The sequence below is a fragment of the Netta rufina genome, assembly GCF_964035555.1.
Source record: "Netta rufina genome assembly, chromosome: 5".
NCBI lineage: Eukaryota > Metazoa > Chordata > Aves > Anseriformes > Anatidae > Netta > Netta rufina.
In genome coordinates this window covers 6,794,958-6,821,204 of record NC_140128.1, presented here as the reverse complement: position 1 = coordinate 6,821,204, position 26,247 = coordinate 6,794,958, and the positions used below count along the sequence as shown (strand labels likewise).

The 26,247-nt window shown below is 44.1% G+C and overlaps 1 protein-coding gene across 1 annotated transcript in view; it reads left to right on the top strand.

Annotated features, from left to right (window-relative positions):
* Positions 1–144: 144 nt before the first annotated feature.
* The window catches only part of KIAA1549L (KIAA1549 like), a gene marked incomplete at its 5' end in the record, with an annotated part of 98,940 nt that continues 72,837 nt past the window's right edge, over positions 145–26,247 (top strand). The window contains one exon of the mRNA XM_084287246.1: positions 145–307. Within this exon, the coding sequence (XP_084143372.1) occupies positions 145–307 (163 nt within the window). The remainder of the gene's footprint in view (positions 308–26,247) is intronic.

Below are 26,247 nucleotides of genomic sequence, written 5' to 3'. Positions count from 1 at the left end.
GAGCTGCAGCCGAGGAGGGGCACGGGCAGCGCGTCCTGCGGCTGCGGCCGCCGGCGCCATGCGGAGCCCCCCGCTCCTCCTCCTCCTCCTCCTCCTCCTCCTCCTCCTTCTCCTGCTGCTGCCGCCGCAGCCCCTGCTCTAGAGATGTCGCGGCGGCGCGGGGCGCATCCCCCGGGGCCCGGCTCCGCGCCGCCGCCCCGCGCCCCGCCGCCCCTCGGCGGCCCCCGGGGCCTGGCCGGGGCCGCGCTGCTGCTGCTGCTGCCGGCCGCGCTCATCGCGCTCGCCCCGGGCGGCCGGGCCGAGCAGGGTAAGGAGCGGCTGGGGGAGGCCTCGGGGGCCGGGGGGCGGCGAGGGGCGGGTGGTGGGAGGCGAGCACCTATGGTTTTAGGGCTGGCGGAGCGGGACGTGGTGCCTCAGCCCGAGGAACAGCGTCTGTTCCACACCATTTTTACCACAGCTTTCCCCACCAGAGCGTATTTATATATATATATGGGAAGAGGCTGCGTGTACGTGCCTGCCTACCCACTGGTAAATATTCTGTCCTCTTGGTGGGTTCACCTCAGCGCGCGGTGTGGGGACGAAGCAGGGCGCTGGGGGCACGGAGGCTGAGGAGCGAGGTCACGGTGGCCACACGGCGTGACCAGGGCTCGTGGCAGCCCCAAAAAGCTGCTCTGTCCCCAAAGGGCCACGTCCCAGCCCGCACAGACCCAAAGGACCGTGTCCACACCCGTGTGTGAGCACGGTGGAGAAGGAGGCACGCTGCTCGTGGATGCGTTGGCCATTAGCTCCAGCAGCTCATCGCAGGGGCTGCAGTGGGGGAATAGGGGATTGGAAACATTAAAATACGCCTGCTGCCTTGTCTGTCAGTCAGTCATCCTTTGTGCTTGCCTGTTTGAGCGATGAACTTGCCAGGGGAAAGTCTGTTCCTTCCCGTGTGTCCACGGGAGGAGGATGTCCAGGAAGGCAGAAGTCTGTTCTCCAGAAATACAAACCCAAGTTTTAGGAAACCAGCCATTTCAGGTTGCTCTTTTAATCTTCTGCCTGATCAGCTCAATGGAAAACAGGTGCAGATACCTGCCCTCTGCAAGGATGGGCGAACAAACAGGGAGAATTTCCAATTCTGACTCATTTTATTCAAAACTATGCCTGCACCTACCACGTGGGCTGAAAAAATCAGGCCTCTAGGAGCATGCATCCACCAGTCAGGAGTTACCATGCTCCCACTGCTTTCCTGGACCTGAGTTATTCCCCATTAGCTCTTAAAAAATATTGCCGATTTTAGGATTTGTCTGGATACAAGATACTTTAAATTCATATATGCTGAAACAACCGTGGTGAAACTGTTCTCCTTAGATTAAGGTAAGCACCCCAGATCTTAGATGAGGATGAAAGGTGTCCACATTTTGCCTGTAAAGAATATTTGCTGCTTGTTTTAAACCCATGGTTAGTGAAGAAATTTGCAATCTTATTTTCAGCCAAGTTCAGCCATCCAGTCATGTACTGGGTATCCGACAGCCTCTAGTCTCCACTGCAGTATTTTCTGAAATCTGATACACCAGCTCGCGATCAGGTTGATGAATAAAGGGAAGGGGAATGTGAGTAATTTTGTTTCTGGCATTTTCTTAGTCATTTGGGAGCAGTTGTTTCTGCTGAAATAAATACTGATGATATTTGCATATGAATTTAGGCTTCGGCATCGAAACATGTCAACATTTCATTAAAAATAATAAGCGTTTTGGTGTTTATTTACTGCTTTAACTCCCTTCTGTTGAGTCTGAGGAAGGAGCTACTGTACTTACTGAACTAGTTGGCATTTCACTTGCAGCCCTAAGGGCCGTGGACTGAACGCTGCATTCCCCCTGGCAAGGTGGGATACCACTGGGAGCCTTCAGACACGGGGAGGTACAAGGTGTAGGAGAACCAACCCCTGTACGTCTCACACACGTAGTTTGCTGCTGAGGCAGCTGTAGTGTTCTTAAACCTGACTTCCATTTGAAGAGGCCTACGACAAAGGACAAAAGCGAAATGCTCTGGAATTGAGAAAGAAGTGAACAAGAGAGAAGGCCAGGCTTTGATCCAACGTTTTGGTGGTAGCTCTAGGCACGTGAGACAGGACACGAAGGGCACATGTGCATCTCGTGCTTGCTGCCACAAGAAGAAAGGCCAGTCACGTTCTGCAAACCAGAGCAGCGATCCCATGCCCACGGGCGGCTGAGGGGCAACTCCAACGTGCCCGGGGCCCGGGAGGGCCTCGCCAGCAGCTGTGCAAAGGTGTGCGAAGCTGGAAAGAATAAATAAATATTCAGACTTCGAAGGCAGAGCCTGTTTCCACGCTTTCTCCAACCCACGTTGCTGTAGATCTGAAACTACTGGCGGTACCTTGGCTGTCCTGTCGTGCACCTGGCAGCAGTGTGGTGTTCTTTTAGGGGAGACTCCCCAGCTGATTTCTACTGTCTTTGAGCATAGAGAATATATGGGAGAAAGTAGAGGAAGATAAACAGAAGAAAGTAGTGCAAGATAAACAAAGAAGGTAAACGTTGTGGCCAAACGCTCCCGCTTTCAGGTATTATGATCGGGCGTGATCCATCAGTTGGCGCAGCTGCAGTAGCTCTGCTCCTGATATTCCTCCCGTATTCCATGCACGTGTATACATTGTCTTCATAATGACCAAAAACCCCGTCTGCAGTGATTTTGGCTGCTGTCTAGGAAGTCCTGTCCGCACAATCTACGCACCGATCATACGCGGTGTTTTCCCAAGTGCTCGTGCAGTGGGGTGGTGACAAAAAAAAATCCTGAGGCGAGCTCTTCGAATCAAAATCCATTTGTATATCGGTTAACAAAAAAGCAGCAGAACTGTCCTGCATCACTGTGTTGTTCAGTGACATGATGATTTCACTGTACTGAAACTATATGTTCAACCTCACGTAGTTGCTAGCTAGGGTAACACAAGAAGGTTCTTTTATAAATCTGTTTGACTTATGGATGCTAAGGTAGAGATTTTTTAAGTGTGCAACTCAAAGGAAAGGCTAAACATTGCAATTTATGGAAATTAAGATGTCAGAAGACATCCCAAAGAGATGGAAACAAAGATGTTGCATTTCTTTTCTGTAGTAGCTATAAAATAATGAAATAACTGAGGCCACTAAAATACGTTGGCAACCGACGTAAAAATGACAAGAAAAGAGTTGAAAAACTGAAGTTTATCCTTGAGAACAGATTGTTACCAAACAGCTGGTCTTTGTTTTGAAAATAATAAAAATGACTTAGATGATGTTGTGTTGTTCACCACTGAGGTTCTGAGAAGCTGATTGCACAGAAACCATTTCAGCCTTGCCTGGTTTTCTTTATGCAGTTTTCTTTTTCAGTCTTTTAAACTCGTAAATATATTTCCCTGTGCTTGCATCAGTATCAGTTCAGTATCCAGAATTCATCGCTGTTTAATAACCAAAAGTTTTGCGTGCTGTAGGAAGCAATTTACCATTTTGTGTGTGGGTTCCTATGCAGCACGGTGTGAAACCAGAGTCTCGGGCTCTGAGTTGGCTGCAGGCAGCAATCACTGGCTGGGTGAGTCAAGGGGGCAGCAGGGATTAAACTTTTTAGGGAGTGCTGTTTGTGAATTTAAAAAATAGAAAATAAAGTATTAGTAAAAGGTTTAGGTCAGCAAGGGTAGTATTAGTAAACGCATTTAGGTAAGAAAGGAATCACTGACATTGTTGAATTTGTTTTCTGCACGTGATGGACCTTGAGATTTGCCGTTTTACAGTGACTGATGCACAAGCGCAGCAGCTCTGGGTAGGGAATAATCCTTAAAAGACTGCGCGATCCTAATTAATGTTTTCTGGGGCTGGGTAGTTCACAACGATTCCTAGTAAAGGATGTCACTGTCGTGTTTGGAAATCTGTGTCTTATTTCTGTACCGAGGAAGTCCCACTTCATTTTCCAGCTCTTATTTAGCAGACTGAAGAGCTGTGAGAAGCCTTTCCCAAGCACAGCTGCTCGCACACCGAGATGGAGCCGTGCCTTTCGCTTTGAGCTCGCTCGGATGGCTCAGCCAAATGCACACCAGGCAGGAGGTCAGGCTGGGTGTTAGGAGAAGGCTCCTCACAGGCACCGGGACAGGCTCCCCAGGGTCGCTGTTTCCCTTCGTAGACACTTATTCCCTGAAGTTGGTCTGTAGTCTGTGTTTCCAGATGTGCCATCTGACAGGTGACTGCCTCTGCCTGATTCATTACGCATTTCCTTCCCAGTCTGTAACCTGTGAACTTTCCTCTGAGAGGGTTTTTGCTTCCTCCAAGTTACTGATAAACGCCTTGAACAGTGCGAGGCTGAGATCGATCCCGTGGAAGCACTGCTGCTCGATTTAATCATTTTAAATCTACTGCATATGCATCACATTCGTTTTATGTTTTATTAATCAAAATGTGAGATATGAAGTCAAATGCCTCACTGACATCTCAGGCCAGTCGATCAAGCTTGTAGTCTGATAGAAATATAAAATTAATGTGAAGTGATTCATTGTCCATAAAGATGCGTTCCTGGACATTAGTTATCCTATTCCCTTTTTGTTCTTCGTTAATCAAATCATCTCTCTGCTAATTCAGCCCATCATCTCGCAGCGATACCAGAACCTGCATCGGGCAGTTCCCATTTACCCCGTCCCAATGTTACGGTATTAGGGAACAAGGATAAACCCTGGGCTTTGTTTGCTCTGTCTCCTCACACCGGGGCAATAAAGGGGACAATCAGCAACTGGAAAAAAAAGCCTGATTCAAAACCAGTCAATGTTTCTTCAGCCTGCCTGTGGTTGTGGAGCTTCTGCCCTGAGCTCCTGGGGAAGCCTCCCTGGAAATCCCATCTGAAACTATGGAGGGAGCAGCCTTGATGCTGCTTAAGGGGCAGGGCATAAAAGAAAGAGAGGTAGGAGGGAATTAGGGACTGAGACAGAGCTAACTGCCTTACACCAAGTGCAGGTGAGGAGGAAATTTGGGACTGATCTGTCAAGGCAAGCGCTGAAAGCTGTGCATATGGATGAGTTGGAGATAGATTTAGAGAGGAGGTAATTAGGGGACTGGGTAAACAGGAGAGGATGAGCATGCTGAGTTGGATAGGCTTCCCAGTTCCAAAGCTGCCTGATGCTCTTTTCTTTGTAGATGTTTCATGCAGATAATGGGATGCTAGGTGAAGGCTATTAAGCCTTTATTCCTTGGGTGCACCTAAAGAGGCAGGGTATTAGGGCTGTATTAGCACTAGAGAAAAATCTGCTGCTGGTGTGGGTGAGGTCGCAGAGATCTCAGCCAGTTTGTTCTCCTTTCCAGGTGGCTTTGGCTTCCTTCTTTTTGCAGCATGGGGTCGGTGTCCTATGTAGGAGGTGGCGTGTGGAAAGTCATTTCAATACCGGTCTCCTTTTTGTCCTCCAAAGGGCCCCGAGCCAGCGGCTGCGATTAATGAGACTCCTCGAATGCTCAAAGGGAAGCACACACACTGCTTATCTGAAATTAGTGACGGTCCTCCACCACGCTGCCGAGCTCTGAACCACACTGATGACCTGCCTGTGCGGCGTATGTTTTGTTGCAAAGCCAATAGCTCATTTTAAAAATCAGCGATGAATTAAAAGTCATAGATAATGGTAACGGGACCGAGATAATAAAGTACAGAATATTCAAATTTTATCAGATCTTTTGATATATGCAATACTTCCAGTATAAGGCAGATAATTAAAATTGCCCCAAAGAGATAATCTCCCAGGAAGATATTCCGGGGATGCAATTTGTTTTCACCAGTGTTAACCGTAGGCTACGATGATGTAGCGTGTTGTACAGAGCCTGTGGAGGATGCATTTCTGGGGCTGTTATTACAGCTGGCCGACCAAAGAAATCTTCCTGTATAGTTTTTCTAGTTACTGAACTGCTAACTTGATTCTCCCATTGTCTTGGTAGGCAGTTACTGCTGAAATCAATGCTGTCTGTGCGTGTGCGCGCAGAAAATCCCTCTACGTCTTCGCAGCCAGCTTCAATTCACCATACTGATGTTGAATTATTTCAGCTCTTCAGGTGTGTCCTAGCCTTGGTGTCTGCTTATTTTAGCCCTCATTTTCCATCCTGCCCGCGTGGAAAGCAAGGGGAGCAGTTGCAGTGACCTGCAATGGATGTGGGCTCAGCCTGCGGTGCGTGGGCTCTGCTCTGCCAGAAGTTCCCTGTGCTACCTTAAAATCTGTTTCCGCTTAAATAAATGGTGTTTTTTTGGGGGGTAGATGTGATATTTGTTAGATCACTGCTCTTCTCGGTGACAAGATTGGCATTTATTCTTGTAAACCACTGAAGGATTCCCATTTTAGCTGATGCCCCAGCCTTTTAGCTGATGCCACAGCGTGGCGATTTTTTTTTTTTTTTGACCTACACCTTTTTATTTCTTTCCATATTTCTTGTGAAATAGTTGTCGGGTGGTAGTTGTCTCCCTGAAAATCCAGAGGAGAAGGAAAGCAGCAGTGCATCTGACTGCGATTTACACCTCTCCCCATGGTTGCGTTTTCTTGGCTAACCTCAGTGTCAAACCTCATTTTTTAGTCTCCGTTTTAAGTTAACTTTGGCCAACTCAGTGTAACCAACCTGTGCAGTCCCGGTGCAACACCCTTGCTGTACAGTTACTCAGGCATGTTACACATGTCAAAGCTTTCTAAATTGAGATATTCACCTAATTGTTTTTAATAGTTGTGTGTGTGTGTGTGTGGTTTGTTTTTTTTTTTCAGGCCAGCTGATTCGTACACTTTCCCAAGCATTTAATTTGATTATGCCATTAATTCCGTATCAAGGACTAATTAGAATAGACAACGAAAGAAGAAGCAAGTCTGAAGTTACGAAACGAAACTGCCATGTGAGCGTGTGGCCTGTGGTTCTTTGGGACCCAGTCATCTGCCACAACTTCTTTCAATAGCTCGTTCTGACTCCAGTGCAATCAAACCAAACGTAGCCTTTTGTTCCTGGGTTACACCGGGGTCCTGCTGCTTGTTGCTGGCGCAGGAGGCGTTCGGGATGTTTTTTTAATATTCTGCTTGCTTTCCCTGCTGAACAAAATGAAATCAATTGCCTTTGCCTGCCCTTCTTTTCTCAGTCTGAACGTCAGGAAACGGCACAGCCCCCCCTCAAAACTTCTTAATCCTCTGGCTGATTGTCATCAGATTCAACAGCCAGCGCTTTCTGCCATGGCACCTTCTCCCTGCTTGCATCTGAAGCTGTCAGTGCACAGGGGAAGGAGAGCTGGTTTTGGGCTTAAGAATAGAAAACCCTAAAAAAAAAAACACCACAAACACAGATCGTCACGTCCACAGAACTGCTGTTAGTGCAATTTGAAAGACATTATAATTACAGGTGTTGATTCATTCAGCAGGCAGAAGGTACCAAGAAATAAAAATGAGCTCTTAAAAAGTCTGGCCTAGTTCTCCAGGCTTTTCCTCTTTGAAATAGGAATCCTGTCGGCATGCAGTCCTGTTTATACGAACACATATATACGTGCAGTAGTCCTCTTCTGTGGCACGTGCCTTGTCCTGCATGTCCTCAGCATGTGCTGAGTCCTGTGTTCATCGGTGCAGCAGTAACTGAAGCTGTCTGGCAGTTTTCCACGCTGCTATTGACATTCTGCTAAAAAGAAAACAAACAAGCACAAACAAAACACCACAGTGCACATATTTAGAAAAGGCACGAAATTAAATTCCGTCTTCCAAGACATCTTGTGGTGCTGTCCAACACTCAGCGTCCTTCTGGAAATAAGGTATTTTTTTTTTCCCCTGAGGGATGATTCAGAAATTGCTCACTGACACCAAGTTTGTGGGTTAATCCCATAAAGAGGTGATGCGGATCACTTGTGCTCAGCCTTTCCTTTGGAGAGAGGAAGGAAGAGGACACGCTGCCACGCGCAGCTTTCAGATCAGTGATTTATAGTATAATGAAGTGTGATTTGGGCAATTGTTGTAAGCTTTAGGATTTTATATTAAAGCACAATGACATTAGCATAAACTTTGGTGCAAAAAGAGCGGTATGTTCCAGTGGGAGCTTGCACAAACGGCTCAAAAGTAAACAGCAGAAAACTAAAACTAGTAGAAAAACTAGTAGTTTTTCTTCAGCTCAAAGTATCTGCACGTGCCTTCAGCTGTAATTACAAACAGCAGCAGCCCGTTACGATGCTAATAGGAAAGACTGAAAAACAGGTGGCACAAAACAGCACTTGTTTTGCAGTAGTTAGGTGGTGCTGGCATAATAGGCTGGGAGCCTTCAGCCCCCCTGTGTGCAGGGATGGCTGCTTCCCTCTCCTTCTCTGCCCTCCCAAGCCCTTGCACTTCTTGCATAAAGAAGTGAACGTCTTGGTAACTGTGATGGGCTGGTGTATTAAGTTAATCCTGTGTTTGCTTTTACGTAAAGGTATTGCTGGTGGGTAAGTGTATGCATTTCCTTACTTCCCTCCTTTTTTCCCCGTGTTGCTGTAAGGCCATCATCCGCTGTTTATCTGAAGGTGGTAGCTTTACAGCTGTTGTTTTATGTGAATATTTGGCCTGCTATGAGGTGCCTGACTCCATGATTTATGTTAATGGCTTAACAATCACTACAATTTCATAATACATGAAAGAAATGGAAATGAGCTCTTTACATGTCTTTATTTCCTCAGATTTGTATTCACTCTTGATTTGCATTTGACTTCAGAGCCACCCACGCTGCTTCAGGCAGGTTGGTTATACTGAGGCTGCTGTTGTAAGTGAAGATGAATAGGCAGGAGAAGAGTGCTTTTCTCCTTGGTCGATGTGTGTCAACGTAGGTTTTCCTTTAACCCTGCAATGAGAAGCTTGATCCTTCTCCAAGCAAGGCTGTTCTGCCTTAGCCAGTGGATGCTGTCAGGTTTACCCATTCACAAGACCGATCTAGGATATTAGACTGAGCTGGCTGTGGTGTTTCTTCACATTATTAGGATATTTACCACATCATATTGCTCCTTCGCTTTTCCAGAGCTTGCCTACCTTCTAAATTACCCTTTATTTCCTCTGGGCATGGCTGTGTTCGGCGGCTGCTCAGTGAAAACGCCAGTGACTGCAGCAGAGCAGAATATCTGAAAGAAACCGTGCAGTTCTGCCCTTTCCAAAAATGATTTGGCAAAACTTGACAAAATTAAGAAAGCGTTACCCCCACATCCAGGAGGTCAAGGCAGGCAGCAAATACTCTGTTTATTCCTGTCTACTCGACTCTGTATATGGCTCCATCGCCATCATTAGTCTTGGGTGATGACCTGTGCTCCACAAGGCAGAAATCTATTAAAATTCTTCAGCCTGAAAATGGGCGGATTTTTAAAATCACAAATGGTCATTCATGGAAGCGATCGCGGTAGTGAATAGAGCATCGTTACTGACTATATTCATTTATTAATATTTATTTATTCTATCTCTCTCTCTAAACCTGTCTCCTTAGCAGTAGTTGCCGTGCAAACGCCCCACTAAAATGTAGCCCTTTCCCAGCAGCTTGTATTGCTTCTGTGTCCCGTTCAGTCTGCTGGTGTCAGTGCAAAGCCTTCTTCGCTGACTCGTGTTTAATTTTGAGTAGTCTTCCTCTTCTCTTCAAGGCCAGATTCCTGAAGGACTCTGTGTATTTTGTGCCATCCACTTCACATGTTTTCTAAATCAGGTGTTTGAGAGTAAAACATGAGCATCTTACTTCTGGCACCACTGAATTGTTTTTTGCTTGCTTTTCCCTAGCGATGTTTTCTTTGACGAGTAAGAAAATGTCTGTCTGAAAGTACAGGCAGTTTATTTTAGGGACCTGCATGGGCCATTTCCTCGTTGATCTTTTCCATAAGCGCTGAAATTGTATGACGTGATTGAGATCTCAGGAACCAAACTCAGTGGCTTTGGATTCTTTTCTAATTATTAGTGTGTAAACGTGAAGGAAAGAGAGCACAGGCAGGTTCTTTAGGAACAACCCGAAAAAGGCGAGGTGTTGAGAGGTTGAGATGAGGTGAAAGAAATGGCGCTGCCTGTGAGGCCCCGACACTAGCATGGTGCCTGGGCCTCACGCTCCGGAGCCCCAGGGGAGGCTGATACTTTTTTTTTTTTTTTTAATCAAATGTCTTCCATGAACTCTATTTGTCCTGCATTTCTGATTTTTGGGACACTCCTGAAGTTTGAATACCGTACAGTGAAACTTGAAATGAAGGTAGGCTGAGACTTGCCCTCAGGAAACATAAGCGGTGCTGGGGCTTTCAGTGCTTTTAGACCAAATAAACGCGGTTTAAATCTAGGTACTGAACAAGATACATTGGGCAGTTTCTGTCAGTCAGCACTGAAATGGAACCAGCATCTTATTACTTACAGCACTGAAGGTGATTTAACGAAATTAAGAGGAAAAAACACAAGTGTTTGTAGCAGTGCTGTGGCAGATACTTGAATGAGTAAGCCTGGTATAATAAGCTCATCCAAATCAAGATGGGAAATCATATGTAGTATAACACTAATCATTAAAGCTATTGCATCTTTAATGGGTTTGTTTCTAAATACTGCTATGAAATCTCTTACAGATTTTTTTTTTTCAGTGTTAATTTTTCCCATCTTCAGTGCAGTCGCTGTGTTATTAGCGCCATTTGTGCTACAAGCTGTTTACGCTAAAGCCTCAAAGCCTACGTTGGTAGTGTTACTGTTTTTAACATTTTACCATGCTGGGGAATCCGAATCTGCTAGGTACCCGGCCGTTTTTCTGTCTGAATGCCTGGTCCCGTGTTTGCCCTGGCTTCCTCGAAGCTGTCGGGCAGCTGGGGTGGAGGCATGAAACACCTGCCCTGCAGCATCCGTGGGGTTTTGCATCGCAGGCAGGAGCAAGGCATTGATCGCAGTGCCTTCCATGCCACAGGTGAAACAAGTATACCATAAAGGTATTCAATTAATTTGCTGTTAATTGTCTGAAAAGAAGAAGATTAGGATGCTGCTGAACAAGATAGGAGAAGCCTATGTGCTGCTGTTTTATGGAATTGCTGGCAACAGCCCTCCGCTTTGGTCTTAACGCTGCAACAATACATCATGCTTTACTAATTATTGTCTCATTTGCATATCTAGTGGAATTCCCTGCTATAGAAATTGGTGAAACACTCTTGAACTATTTATGTTGATAATTAAGTGGTGAGGTGCCTGGACTTTAAGCTGCAATTGTAATCAGCGCTACTTACAGCTCACAGTAAACTGCACTAATTATAGCCAAGGTATCAAATTTTTAATAGCTGCTTGGATAAGTCTTTTGTTCTCTCTTATTTCATAGCTTTATCAGAAAGAATTACAAATGGTGAAATAAATTGTTTAACTAGTTCTGTCTTAAAAGCTTCCATTTCTTGTCTCCTAGAAATTGGTATTTTATTTAATGTGGAAGAAGTATTTCATTTGATGTGTTATGTGTGGGCGTAAATAAGGGTTGTTCTCTATTTAGTAATTTAGCATAGGCTTATTTGTTTGGTAGGTTGCTTATTATGTGTATTGCCTGTGAAATTCATAGTGGCCTGACCAGTAGGGTTATAAAATGTGATGTATTCACGTATTACAACTGTACTGTTCATTTTTTCCCTTCCATGATTCACCTGCCCCTTTGTGGCCATACATTGGGACAGAACCAATGCCATTACCTTAATGCACAAGATTCAGGCTTCAGAAGCACTTGGCAGCAGGGGCAAGCTGGTGTTGCTGTTGTTTTATTAGCGCATACCCAGAGTAGCGGCACTGAAATAGCAGGGAGGTTGCAAAGAGGGTGCAGAAATCTGGAGAAGAGGTAGGCTGAGGCTGTCTTTTTAACCTCAGTTCTGGCTGTAATGTATACATTAAAGATGGGCTTCAATTTCACAGTCTCTCTTTTTAATTTATTTTTTGAGCCCTTGAAGGCTTTTGTCAAATTCGGTAAAGACTGGATCAAGGGCTAGGAATGAGCCAGGGCTGTGAAATGAAGGGAGTTTTTATCTGCGAGACCACTGCCTCAGCTCTTGCTGAATTTGGAAAAGGTTTTCTGCTGTGGGCAATGAATTGCAGGAAGGAAAGGTCTCCTGGGACAAGACAGCTGAGATAGGCTTCGTGCTTTTGAACATAAAGGGTGAACGTGAGAGATGCAGCTCGTGATCAGCATTGCTCGTGATGCTAATGCAAATCGTTTAAACCAAAATTGGGGGTTTCTGTTTTTCTGAGCGTCTAGTTTGAGAAATGTAAGGCCTCATTTGGAATACGTGTTGGGAAGAGGGAGTTTTGCCAACAGTGCTGAATTCTAACAGGTCTTCAGAAGGAGTGAACTGTGATTTTTCTTCAGAGGCTTGTAATGAGTAGATTTGGCTGGTTATTCATAGGGATAGTAAGAGACATTTTGACAGTAAGACAGCTCCATTTCTGTATTTCACACCCCTACTCCAAAGCATCTGCATGCTTATATTTGTCACAGAAAGAGCTGCAGTCATTTTTGAGAGAACAAGATAGAAAAAATTCCTCCCTAATTCTTATTTTTTTTTTTATTGAAATGCCACCTTCCAGTGTCTCCAAATCTGATTTAAGAGCAATCTATTTATAAAACCTCCTCTTGAATATTCCAGTTCATCAGACGTAGAAGGAAGCGAAAACAGAGCATTATGGACAGAACTCAGTAACCTCAGCTACAGGAGCTGCCCCTGGTGATGCCGATGATACGCCGTCTCCTGTAACATTGGCTTTGTCTCCATCGAAGCTGCAGGCAAGGTGTTAGTCTTCTGTTGGCTGTGATGCATAAATGCTCTCTGAGAAGGCTCCAGAACACTAGCTCTCATCTTAGAGGGGAATGAAAGCTGCCAAGGAGGATAACTGTCAGGGTATGGTGTGGCAAAAGTGTTTAAATCTTGAGATGTTAATAAATATTTATGGCTTTTTCCCTGGAGCTGCTTAGTATTGTTAAAATGAACAACTCTAATTACAGAATATTTGTTGAGGCTGTGATGACTCAGCTGCTGGTGCAGTAAACAGAGGAGCAGGAGCGCTGGCCTTCCCTGCTTGGAAATGTTGCTTCTGTGGTGGAAATGGAGCAGGCACCACAAATACAGCCGTGATTTTTGGGTGCCCCTGACCGATCAAGCTTCCTGGTGCATCAAAAGCTGTCACCAAGCCATTTCTGAAGGTCTCTTAATGTGCAACAAACAGCTTTATGTCCGTTTGGAAACCGTCTGCTTTGTAAAGAACAATTCTGCAGGGACAATTTGCTATGCTAAGGTTAGGGTTTTATTTTTTGGGTCAAACAGAAATCTGCATATTTTCTGCAGTGCTTCCAGCGGTAACGCTAACGCTGATCGAGGCAACTGCTCGACGGCAGAATGTGCTGGGGAGAAGCAAGCAATTTGCAGACATTACGTAGTACCTACTCCAGTTAATTTTGAGGTTTAGCGTGAGCTGTAGATGAACGCTGCTCTTGACCTGGATTTCTGGGAAAAACCCCAGGAGAATACTCCCATAAAATTTTAGAAGGATGGAATCAGTGCTTTAAAAACCTCTACGGCTCAGCAGAGCACTCTGTGTGTTCCTACAGGGTCATTCAGGGGCTCTGCAGAGATCATTCTTTGCCGAATTTTATCGTATCCTATCATAGAAGAGTAGTTTACAACCTCAGCTTATTTACTGTGCTAAATTTCTCCCTTCAGCATCATTCTGTTGAGCAAAAAAAACATTTTTTTTTTTTGCTGTAAGGGTGGTCAGATACTCAAACTGAAGCACCTGGAGAGGCTGCGGAGTCTCCATCCTTGGAGAGATTTCACACCTGCCAGCCAAATCTGCTCCCCAGCCCTATTCTCCTGAACAATATCCTCTCTCAAGGGCTCCAAAGGAAAATATTGGTGCTTAAATAATAACTTAGTTGTTATGCTTTGGAGGCTGAGCCCGGTCTGTGCCTGTGCCCCTTCCCTCAGTGGGGCAGCCCATACTGAGGAAAGGGGCACAGCCATGGGCAAGGGGGACTTTGGGGCATTGTCTGCCTCACCCAGGTGGTCTGTGTGGGGTTTGAGCGTTTTTTGAGAAATTTTGCTTGTAGGTAACTTCAGAGGGACGTTCACTTTTCTTCATCTGTGCAGTGCAATAGGGAATAATCACAGTGTCCAGCAAATCAGCCCGCTCTCTAGCCAGCAATTCTGTAGCGTGCTGTTCCTGTGGTGACTTTTGCTGGGAGGCATGGACAGCAGCCTGTGTCCAAATAAGAGCACGGACTTTTCCAAAGCTTTGCTCTGTTTTCATGACTCCTTGAGGCGAAACAACTCCTTGAGGCCAACTGTCTTCTTCCACAGTGTAAGTCAGCATCTGTGCTCCTCATAATGAAGCAGTGTGAAGCGTGGTAACCCTGGCAGTGTTAGTGCACCAGCTCGGACAATCACCTACAGTTCCTTTGCTGATGGAAACTCCAAAGCCTCTCTGGGCAAATTGAGACCGCCCTGATGGTGAGAAAAAAAAAAAAAAAAAAAAAAAGCTTATCCCTAAATGAAACTCCCTGCATTTCAGTTTGTGCCCGTTGCCTCTGCCCTGTCACTGGGCTACTGAGAATAATTCAGATCCATCATCTTCACTTCCCCTACACTAGGGGAAGCCTCACACTGGAGAGACTTCTCTTCTCCATGCTGAACAGCCCCAGCACCCAGCTTCTCCTCCCATAGCAGATGCTCCAGTCCCTTCATCACCTGTGTGCCCTTCAGTGCACTCGCTGACTGCTAGAGTAAATGAAGGGCTGAGGCTGGACATGTGTATTTATAGGATTATGGACTCAGCTGTTATATTTGATTAGTCCAAAGAAAGGTAGCATTTTACAGAACGACTCCAAAATAATGAATGGGGGGTCTCAAATTCAGCCCTTCAGCACCAGTGCTAGTGGTTTAAATCGAGTTGCCTTGCATCCTAGGCAGGTACATGGAACTTCATTTCATATCCGTATACGTATCTGAATTATTCCACACAATGATTAAGTTTCTAATTCACACTGGAAATATCCCTGTATGGTTTGGCTAAAGTTATTAAAAATACAGGCACTGAAAAACGAAAGCTGCTCTGGAAAGTTAAGCTTGCAGGCTGTGATGATGGAGCAGCTCAGTAAGACATGGTTTGTCGTGTCAGTCACATAGAAGAACCAGAATGCCTTCCTAATGATTTCAACACGGGTCATTACATAGCAGGATCCAGCAATGCATGAAATCTACTCTCAGCAAAACCGAAGTGGGGGAGAGGAGGAAGGTGGGTGCTGTGGCTGCCCTGCAGTGAGTTGGCACTGCCCAGCTGAGGTGTTTTGTGATGCTGCTCGCAGCATTCAGCCCCCAGCTGCCTTCCAGCTTTCACTGCGAAAGGTCTCTAAAGTTTCAGCTTTCAATAAAAGGCCGAATTCATTAAAGCATGTGATTTCATTGTTTATTTTTTATGGATATCGCTGTTTCCTGAGGCCAATACTAGCAGTGGCAGTAATGAGTGACTTCTTACACCATTTGTTAATGCCACACTCTTTTTACACCTGCTGTGATAGCTTCGCTTTGCCCCACTGCAGAGCAGTGGCCCGCTTGGCCAAAATCTGTTCTTTACTGGTATGGCCCACTTGGTCTGATTAAAGGTCTACATTTTTAATGGTGTTTTTCCTGGCTGCTGTGTCTCTTTCTCTCTTGCCCTTAGACTGTCAAGTAGTATCAAGGGGTTTGCACCCTTTGGGCCTCCCTGCTCCAAGGGCACTGAAGTAATCTCTTGCTGGTGTCTTGCTTCCAGTTTTGACTTTCCTCAACAAGCGAGAGCTCTTTGACAAGATAAAATCGTGCCAGTTGCAATGCTTACACCAACTGAAACACTAGATGAGTTGCTATACAAGAACAAAAGTATAGGAATAACATATCAGAACTGCAGAAGACAACCGAGAGACCGTGCGATGATGCTGGCCATCCACTCGTGGTACTGGAGCCTAACCATGACAAACATGGTTGCTGGAAGAAACACTGAGAATTTCAGCACACTTAAAAAACTCTCCGCAATGACTGTTCGAACTCGTAAATTTGTTATAGTCAACCCCAGATTACATTTTTGCCACGTAATTTACTTTTTCACAGTATTTGTTGACTTCTGGGGATCCTTTCCATGCTCTGTCGGTAGGAACCTCCTGGCTGATTCTGGGGTTTTAAGATTTCACTCAGTTCTTTTCATAACTTCAGCTCTGTCCTCTGGTTCCACTCCTTAGGGCCAGATAAATGAGGCCTGTAAATTCTCTGTCTTCCTCTTAAGTAGGGTTTAAGTGGGGAAAATAATAATCCTTAAAAGGAGCTAATCGAGCGGCACATTCTCCCATTTTGAATGATCCCAACTGTGTCTGATTAGAAGCAAAAACGATAAAATGTGGAACATGAGCAGAAATTCAGATCAGAAGGAAACATCTGTCCTTCCTGCAGCAGCACAGTGATTTACGCTACCTTTATTTTGGCAGTATTTTCATGCCAAAAACTGCATGTATGGATACCAAGCAGCTGGTCCGATGAATCTGATGGTTCTGCTGAAATCCTGCTTGCTTGGAAAAGACTCTACTGACCTTTTCCAGGCTGTAGTTGTGCTCGCATTTTGTAGCTTCCTTGGAGCTTAAGAAATTGGCTGTGCTTTCCAGGTGGTGGAAATTTTTTTCTTAACCATAGTTGGGTTTGGGTTGGCATCCACTGGAAGTGAATCAGTACAGAGTGTCAAACTTTCCTTCTCCAGCACATGCAAGAAAGGGAAATTAATTCTTCTTTTTTTTTTTTTTTGGTAAAATATCCTGTGCCCTTTAGTCAGATTCAGCATTGAGCATATTCATTAAATCCAGTGCTGGAAATGAGACTTGAAAATACATACAGCATAGACCTTTGCAATTGAGCTGAACTGAGTTTAGTAATCCCATTAAACCAGATTATAAGAATCCCAGCATAGGCTTTTTGCTTTTCTTTAAGTAATCATCATACTACAGGATGGCTTAACTATTAAGTTTCTTGGACTAATTCTGTATTTTGTTTTAAACAGTAAGCACAAAAGGAATGGGGATGGTGTGTGGGGAAAAAAAGAAAAGGATGTATTTGAATATAATGGAAAAGGATATATTTGAATGTAATGGAAAGGAAGCAAAAGGAACTGGTGTAAGAAAGATGGGGAGTGAATCCCAACAGAAATCCCTCACATGATTCCCTTGGGTGACCCCTGAATATACAGAATAAACAAACTGCAGGTATCTTTTACCCCTGATTTGCCTACTTCATTCTTAATTAGAGACTCTTTGCAAGGCATAGAAAAGAGGTATCAGTTTTTGTTTATGAGTCCAGGTTTGTAGGAGCTGGTGTAACAATGCGGCATGGTTATATATTTGCGGAGGATGTTGCAGTACAAAAATGTTCTGTGATTTTGATGTGGGTTAGTGGGATTTTTAGACACCCATTTAAATTATACTCCACTTCTCTAAGTGGAGAATAGTTGCAGCACATGTTTTTAGCTCCTAACACTCAGCTGCTTGCTCTGACCATCAAAATGCAACCTAAACTGCAGCCCTGAAAACCATCTTACAGCCTCATTTTTAGAGGAAATACTTTTTCTTCCTTTTCTGATGTAGCTTGTTGCTGATTTACTTCTGTAATTAATATTTTAATAGTTATATATATATATTATGTCTATAAATTTTGTGCAAATGTCAGCTTCCCTCTGAGATAGACAAGATCCAGCAGGATTTTTTTTCTATGACTTTCTCACCTGCTCTACATCAGCTGCTATTTTTGTTGCAGTCGTTTGATCCTTTCCATTAAGAGCAAATCTGTTGTCAGGTAGCACTACAGTCCCTTTTCAGCTTGGTGATTTAAGTCTAAACCTTTCATTATTTTTCATCGTTGTGTCCACCCAGTAGGGTTGGTGTTAGGGCCCTACTGTCGCATTGCATACGTGCAGCATCACTTGAACTTGCACTTAAAGAGGGGAAGTGATTTGTATAAAATGTGTGGTGCATAATTTTCACTTCTGTGATCCCACCCTGTCAGTTCTTCTCTCACACCTTTCCTGCTGGTACACACCACCTACATCCCACCCATCTCCTTCTGTCCTGCCTGTTTTACCCGCTTCCCCTCTGCTCTAGCCCACGGAAATTCCTTCCTTCAGGGCATGGTCCCTGTCTGCTTTTTGTGGAAACTCTTTTCTGTGCTGTGAGTAACAAGGGATGAGAACCACACAGGCCATGCTGCTGCTGTTACATAAATACTACAGTCAGCGTTTACTCTGAGGGGATCTCTATTCTTTTTTTCTAATCGTTTAAATCTATTCCGAAGAGAAATCACAAATTCTCTCTTAAATGACGATACTTACCAAGCAAGCTGATCACAAGTAACAAAATCATTAAGATGTTAAATAATTGAAAGAGAGCATTATGCATTTACTGCCATTAAGAATATGCATTTCCATAGGAGATTATTAAAGTGGCTTGATCTTTCCTTGGTGTGATTTGACAATTATATCAGCAGTCTTACATTGATTTACAACAGATGAAACTTTTTTTTTTTTTTTTTTTTTAAAAAAAAAGCCACCTGTATTATTTTCTTCTGGAGAGGAATCGTCTATTAACCATGTATATTTCTGCTAAATTTGATGTTTGTTACATTCAATTGGAACAAAGAAAAATACAAATTCTAATGATTTTTAGTGACTTGTTTAATCTATTTTTAACCTTGCAATCCATAGCTTTTTCTTAATTCAGCATAAATGATTATACATTCCCATCCAGCACCAGAGTGAATAGTTATAAAACTTCTTGTTTATCATATTAACAATTTTAAGGCTTTTTTTTTTAAATGCAAAGATGAGTATTATTTGCAACAGGACTTTAATGCCTTGTAGTTTATACATCCACTGTGAAAAGGTTATGAATCAGTTATCTGTCCTGTTCTGGATAAATTGTAAGTCATAAATAGTAAAGTTAAAAGAGTGATAAATATTAAGTCATAAAGAGATAAATTGTAAGTTTCAAAGCTAAATGCGTGGATACATTTGGGTGAATCATGGAATCACTAGGGTTGGAAAAGACCTTCAAGATCATCTGGTCCAACCATCACCCTATACAGCAGTGTCACCCACTAAACCATGTCCCTAAGCACCACGTCCAACCTTTCCTTAAATGCCCCCAAGGGATGGTGACTCCACCACCTTCTTGGGCAACCCGTTCCAATGCTTGACTACTCCTGAGAAAAAATGTTTCCTAATTTCCAACATAAACCTCCCCTGGCACAACTTGAGGCCGTTCCCTCTTGTCCTATTGCTAGTTATCTGCAAGAAGAGGCCGACCCCCAGCTCCTCACAGCTTCCTTTCAGGTAGTTGTAGAGAGCAATGAGGTCTGCCCTGAGCCTCCTCTTCTCCAGGCTGAACAAGCCCAGCTCCCTCAGCCGCTCCTCGTAGGACTTGTTCTCCAGGCCCCTCACCAGCTTCGTCGCCCTTCTCTGCACCCGCTCAAGCACCTCGATGTCCTTCTTGTAGCGAGGGGCCCAAAACTGAACACAGTACTCGAGGTGCGGCCTCACCAGAGCTGAGTACAGGGGGACGATCACCTCCCTAGCCCTGCTGGCCACACTGCTTCTGATACAAGCCAGGATGCTGCTGGCCTTCTTGGCCACCTGGCACACTGCTGGCTCGTGTTCAGTTCTGTCAAGGGACAGCATTCTCAGTGATAAACATCAAACAAAAAACTCATGACTCCTATTTGCTGCATGCACCAGATTTACGAAATATACGGTATGAAGAGGATGAGTAAAAAATAAATAAATTAAACAGACATCTTAATTCCTGACTGCTATCCAGTGCCTCAGCTGAATAAGGCAAGGATTCAGAGACAAGGGTGGTGTGTCTGTGTGTCACTAAAGGCTGTTTTAGAGGAACATTTTCTAATTTCAGAATACTTGACTTTCCAGTTTGAGTAACGTTAATAACGTCAGGTTTTGCTTTATGATGAGATGTGCTATTCAGCACTATTGTGTAAAATTTTTGTTATGTCAGTGAAAATAATGGGAAGGGAGAACATAGTATTGACCTTCGCAATCCCACAGCTCTGAGCGAAGACTTCTGACTTTGGTGTCACACTTGCCCTCTGACTTTTTTGTGAGAGCCTTGCCAGGTTACCGTACCAGCTGTGCCTCAGCTTTCCTGAGGCACGACTTTGTGAAAAAGGGCTAATAATGCATCATTAAATAACAGATTTTTGTAATGGCAGGTGACAAGCATAGAGAGCGAGTGGGGATGTTGCCCATGGAAGGGAGGAACTGATAATCCATCATGATATTGGGAAGGTAAAAAAAAAAAAAAAAAGCACACCCCAACCCAGCACCAGACTGCAGGTGTGGCAGGGTGTGACAGGCCTCGCCTCAGGCGTCCTCGTGCTGTGCCTTTCCTTGTTTTAGGCCTAGTTTGAGGCGTAGCGAAAGCTCAGCTGACTTGTGCAAGGCTGCTTGTGGGTTTTCCTTCAGTTTAGCCCTTATTAAACTACCAGGACTTGCTCAGGCAGCAGTCTTTTTCCTGAACACTTCCTTTACAGCAGATGCTAAATGTGCCTCACAAACCAACCAGGTCTTTCTCAGGGAACTTAAAGCAAAAGCTGCCTTCGCAGCTCCAGCGGCATTGTCTGAATAAATTCAGGTACGTTTAAGGAACTGTCCATGTGAGGAAGAAATGTATTTGAAAACGGTGCTTATTTGTGTGTGTCCCATAAAGATGCACCCTGCGTGCACCTCAGAAGCTGTGGTCTTCATTTTTGCCTTCAGCAAAGTGGCTGTGGAGAGCTGTTGATCTTGGAAGTGGGACCTGTGTGTCGCCACTCTTGGTGAAGTGCAGTGAGTATTTTTTGGCCATGCAGAGCTTGAATTTCTTTGTCTTTCTCAGAAAACCCCTTATAATCTTTTCCTTCTCTCTTCAACCATTATGTGGAAGCACAAGATGCAGGTGCTGAGGGACAAAGCTCTTTTCTCTCCAGGCTCTTGGCAGTCGGAGTGCAGGCAAAGAACTGGTGAGATCCACAGCTCTCACGTGGTTCTTTGGAAGGGAGAATCATAGAATCATTAAGGTTGGAAAAGACCTCCAAGATCATCTGGTGTGTTTAATGCCATGACTTCAGGGTGTCTGACTGAAACGTGGGTGACACCAGGATGCTTTGAACTGATGACATTTGAGCGCCTCTGTGGCTTTTGTCTAAGGATAGAAAAGATTCAAATTTCCCACTATTTGTTCAGATAAATACTATTGTTTGTAGTGAAAACTGTAGCTGGCACTGAAAAAAAAAAAGAAGTGCCACACTACAGACTCACACTGATGAATTTTCCAGTTGATGCTAATAGCAAAAGGCAGAGGATGATCTTGTGGTGCTAACAACTCTGATTTATGTAACCATCTTACCTCAGATTTCTGGATTAGCTTGCCCTTGAGCTTCAGAAGATTTTGAGGAAAACAAAAATATGAAACATTGTCAAATTATTTGTCAGTGTACTTCATGGAGAAATGTGCTTATGTCTTTGCACATGGACAATAATCAGTCAGTGTCTGAAAATAAACTATTTATCTCTAGGAACAAAACATTTTCTGAACTATTTGCTTCTTCCGTATATTATTTTGGCAATACAAGTGGCAGGTAATTTTTTAAATTACCTTAATTTGCTAAGGAGTCATGCAGATGTAATAATGATAATGGGAAAAACAAGCCTACCTCTGCCTAATTAATCAGCATGTATTATGCCTGGTAAACTGAGAAGAAAGAAGCAGATTTTAATAATTTTCTAGTTCTTCATTTGTAGTATTCTTTAGTTAGTTTTTAGCTTTAGTAGTCTTTATTTTTTTTTGTTGTTTTTAATTATTATTTTTTTGAATAAGAGGGTTTTACTGAGGACCTATAAATCTGGAATTGACAGTGGATTCATGGTAATGTTGTATGCAAGGAACATGCACGTTCTTTTGAAGTAAGTTTAAAAAACAAACAAACACTTATTTAGGAAAAAAATAAGGTAAACACACGTTATCACGTATATAGTGATGTTTCACAGGTGCATCCTACTCACCCATTTTCATGGCTGTATCAGAGAGATGTGGCAGGCTGGGCACTTCACTGACAAAGGTGCGGACTCTAAAATAAACAGGTATTGGTTGGAGGTGCAGTGTGTTTTTCATTCAAAAAAGTTACAATTGGTGTGGTTGCTACTGGACCAGTGAAAGCAACACACATTGCAGTGAGTAATCAGGGGGTGGGAGGTCATAAATATAAATGTACTTGACCTTCTAAGTGCCTGGAGGTCTGAGCTGTAAATTTTCTTTGTCTCAAATCAGAACGAACTTGAACTTCTTTTTAAATTACCTTTCATGCATTTTGGCTTACTGATTCTGTAGGACTCTTCTGTAGGATGTTCAGTGTGAGCAGGTGTCTGGTCACAAATAAATCATTTTTAGCGTTTGTGGCTGCTTGTGTAGTTTAAAAAATAAAATGATGGTTATTAAATTATTGGAAAAATGCATCTTCTGTGTGTTTTGAGACTGTGGATTGTAAAGAAAATCCCTCGTGGAAAATCTTGATAATGATAACCTACTAAACCTATTAGTAAACTTCATCAAGGCAAGAAGGTCAGTTGCCTCCTGAGGATGATTTCCCTTGTTTCACCACTCTCATAATTAGCTTCATTTTTGTAAATGTTTGCCGCTGAGTAGTTGAGGGCAGGGCTATTAATCACGAGAAGCAGGTGCTGCGGTCTGAAAATGCTGGCTTCAAGGTTACAGCAACACTGCTCGTGGCTGCCCCCTCTCTGGGATTGTAGCAGTGATGGTCTGGAAAGAAATCCCCCCTCTGTGTGCTCACCTGGTATCACACTCTCCACTTCTGTCCCCAAGAGAAAATAGCTGTTTTTAGTAACTGCTGAATTTTCTGTTAGGCTTAAGACTGCATAGTCCAGCTCTGAAATAAAGGTAAGTTTTATTAGCATGATGTGATTTTCCTCCCTTTTTCACTGCAGGCTCCAGGCTGATTAATGGCTGCTTGGGGGTGTCAGATCCATGGATTGTGACCAATCTGGCAGCTCCCTAAAGGGCTTACACTGGTACTTTGGGAACATATGTAGCATTTCAGGCTGGGGATGGATCTGTCCTGGAGGAGAAATTTGTTTTGCAGCATGAGCTACCAGGAGAAAAATGGTCATTGCAGTGTGAAGCGGATGCTGCGAGGGGGCTGGATTGCTTTGCTGGGGATGGAGGAGAAGTGCTGCTCTCCAGAGCCACGCAAATCATCTGGCTATGGGTTCGCTCCCGGCACAGCGTTGGTGTTCACACTCATCAAAATCTGCGCTGGGGAACAGATGGGTAAGAGCATCCTGGAGGAAAACAGCGTAAACTCTGCTAAACCCTGGGCACAATTCAAAGAGAGCCGATTGCTAGAGGGGTGGATGCGCTCCCGTGTAAAAAAGCATCTGTGTCTGGTCTCTCCTGGCTCTTCTGGGGAGCTTGCGTGGGGCTGGGCATGCCTGCCTGCCTCTTGCCTTGGCGTGTAAAGAAGGTGCTGGTTCTGTGTTTTGCTTTTCCCCTCGTGGTTCTGGGTAAGATAATTATCTTGTTAAATTAGAAGAGTATGTGCTGGAATGAACACGCAGGGAAATCGTCACACTTGTCCTGCTGTGCAGCCAGCAGTTTTGTCCCTTCCAGCTTAATCCTGCTCAGGACCCATTAATTCAGGACCTTGCTAAATAGCAAGGCTGATGCAAGCTTTCATCTGCTCTGCAGTTTGAAGAAAGTGTCTCCTGTTTGCTTTCCACTTGTAACCCTTTTCTCTGGAGTGAGATCCCGAAAGGCATTTCTTCATCAGCTGGAATCTGAAGAAAGTAGGAAAATGTTTATTTTATGCCCTGTCTCCAGTGCTGTGGTATTTTACTATGCAGCCGCTGGGGATTAGTGCTGTGACATTCGTTTTGGAGGAGTACTTTGTAAAATCTTGCCCCTCTGCGTCAGGGAAAGGTTGCTCCTGGTCTCATTGGAAACGCAGTGACTTTGTTCCACTGCTGTCAGAAGAAAAGGCTTGTTTTCTCTCAACCTAATCCTTTGCTAAGCATGATCTGCTTTTATTTATGGTGTACGAGCACATCAACTCTGACAGCTTGTTTCTATAATAAATTGCATCAGAAACAAGTATCCAAGCCAGAGCGCTTACACGTAGAAGCATGCAATTGCCCTTCTGCGAGTCTATTTAGGTGTCAACAAGCCATCTGCAAACCCCATTTGTAACAACGAGGTGCTTTGCCCTCTATTTGCCAGAAGCTGTCGCCGGGAGAGGACCAAAAGCTTGGGCTTGTTTGCCTTGCATCGGGGAAGGGTGGCCAAGCGCAGCGAGCGCGTTCCCCGCTGGAGGCTGAGGGTTTGCCTTCGCCTTGCCATCACAACACCCAGCCAAGCGCCCGTGCTGGTGGTTGGTTTAGAGATTTAGGCTGTGCTGTGCGACACGGAGAGCCAAGGCTGACTTTATCTCTGAGCAGGGGTGTGCTCTGGCACTAAGCGAGCTGTGTGTGCAGCGACTTCGGGTGGCTGTGGCTTGCTTACAGCGCCAGCAGTGGCTCTGTTCTTTGGTTCAACATAAACTGCCTTATTTCGGTGTGTCTGGGAAGATTGCACTCAAAACTTTCACATTTCATATGGAATTAATCTAATGGTCCATTAACTTCTTATCTTACCCCATTAATGATGTTTAGTACTTAAAAAAAAAAATAAAAATATTACTGTAATTCACTGCCATGTTTAGCATCTGGTACCATAGTCTAAGCTTAGGAAACAGCCTGGCTTCCTGTAACTTGATTGAACTATTTACAAAAAAAAAAATCTTCTCCATTATCTCTAGCTGGTTTGGGATCAAATCACGTTTTTTTCCTTATTTTAGCACCTCTTAGACCTGCATATCTCTTGAAATCAGGTGTATTTATTTGCAGAAACTGGTACTACGTTAGCACAGAATTTCACCTTTCTCCGAGATAAATAGCAAGTGTGCAGGACTTTTGTTTCCAGGAAAAAAAAAAAAACAAACAAACAAACAAAAAAAAAATGTTGAAATGAATAGCACAATATATCAATTTTTATTTATTTATTTATTTAATATTACTTTTGAAAGGGCAGAATGCTGAGGGCAGATGTCCATACTCTGCATGTGAATGGTGATCACCGTTTGCCTGGCAGTTTGTAAATGCCAAGTACTTATTAGATGTTTATAAAATTATTTTCAGGCACTCCAGATGATGAATAGCTTGCAAATTGAGCCTCTTCTTTGACGACTGTGTGATGTGAATGCATGTGCATCTTTGCCATCCCTGCGCTTTTGGAGTCAGTGAGTCAGCTTTCAAGGCAACAAGATCAGCCGCAGTGAGATGGTCTGAAACAGCAATCTTTTTCCCTCTGCTGGTCTTTCAATGTTGAAACCAGCTGTCCCCAAAACACTGGAGATCTTGCAGGGGTCAGCAGCTCCTGCCTGATCTTCGGGTGATGGACATGTGTTGGTGATGGGCTCTCCATCCCCTGCTCGCGCTGCTGTGCCCTTCTGGCTGCCCTTCCTCTGATCTACCAGAGGGCTTCAGCCCCTTGCTCATAACCGAGATTTGCAGCTCTTCAGCTGGGTTTTGTCAGGCGGGTGGGAGGGGGGAAGAAAACACTCCCAAAACTGTGATTAACACGATATGAAGGATCCTCAGTGCTCTGTGTATTTCAGAATCCGGAGAGCAGGATACCCAATAAATCTTTAATGTTATGTACATGCATAAAATTTTAAATCACTGTTTAGTGAGCTCATTGGAGAGGGCTGGTGAGAAGAAATCCCACAGGCGTGTGATAATTTTTAATTCTGGGTTCCTCTGGTTTATATTTTTATTTATGGAGAGTTTGATTTGTGTTCAGCGGCAAATACGCTTCGGGCCAAGCAGCTGAAACGCGTCTACTTGCGGTCTTAATTTTGGGATGCAAACTGCACATGTGGTTGACTTTGCAGAAGTGGCTTGGCTTCCAGGTGATGGGCGACCCCAGGCTGCCGTGTAGTCAGTGGATGTTGCAAGGGGTAAGCAGCTCTGAAAATCAGGTCGCTCCTGGTTAGAAACATGGAAGAAATGCTGATGGGGCACAGAACTCACCACTGCTTCTCTATAACCTGTTTCATCCCATGGAGGGGATAAATGCCTTCACAGAATATATATAAATATATATATAATATATATATAAATAAATAGATAAATGCCTGCAGAGGACA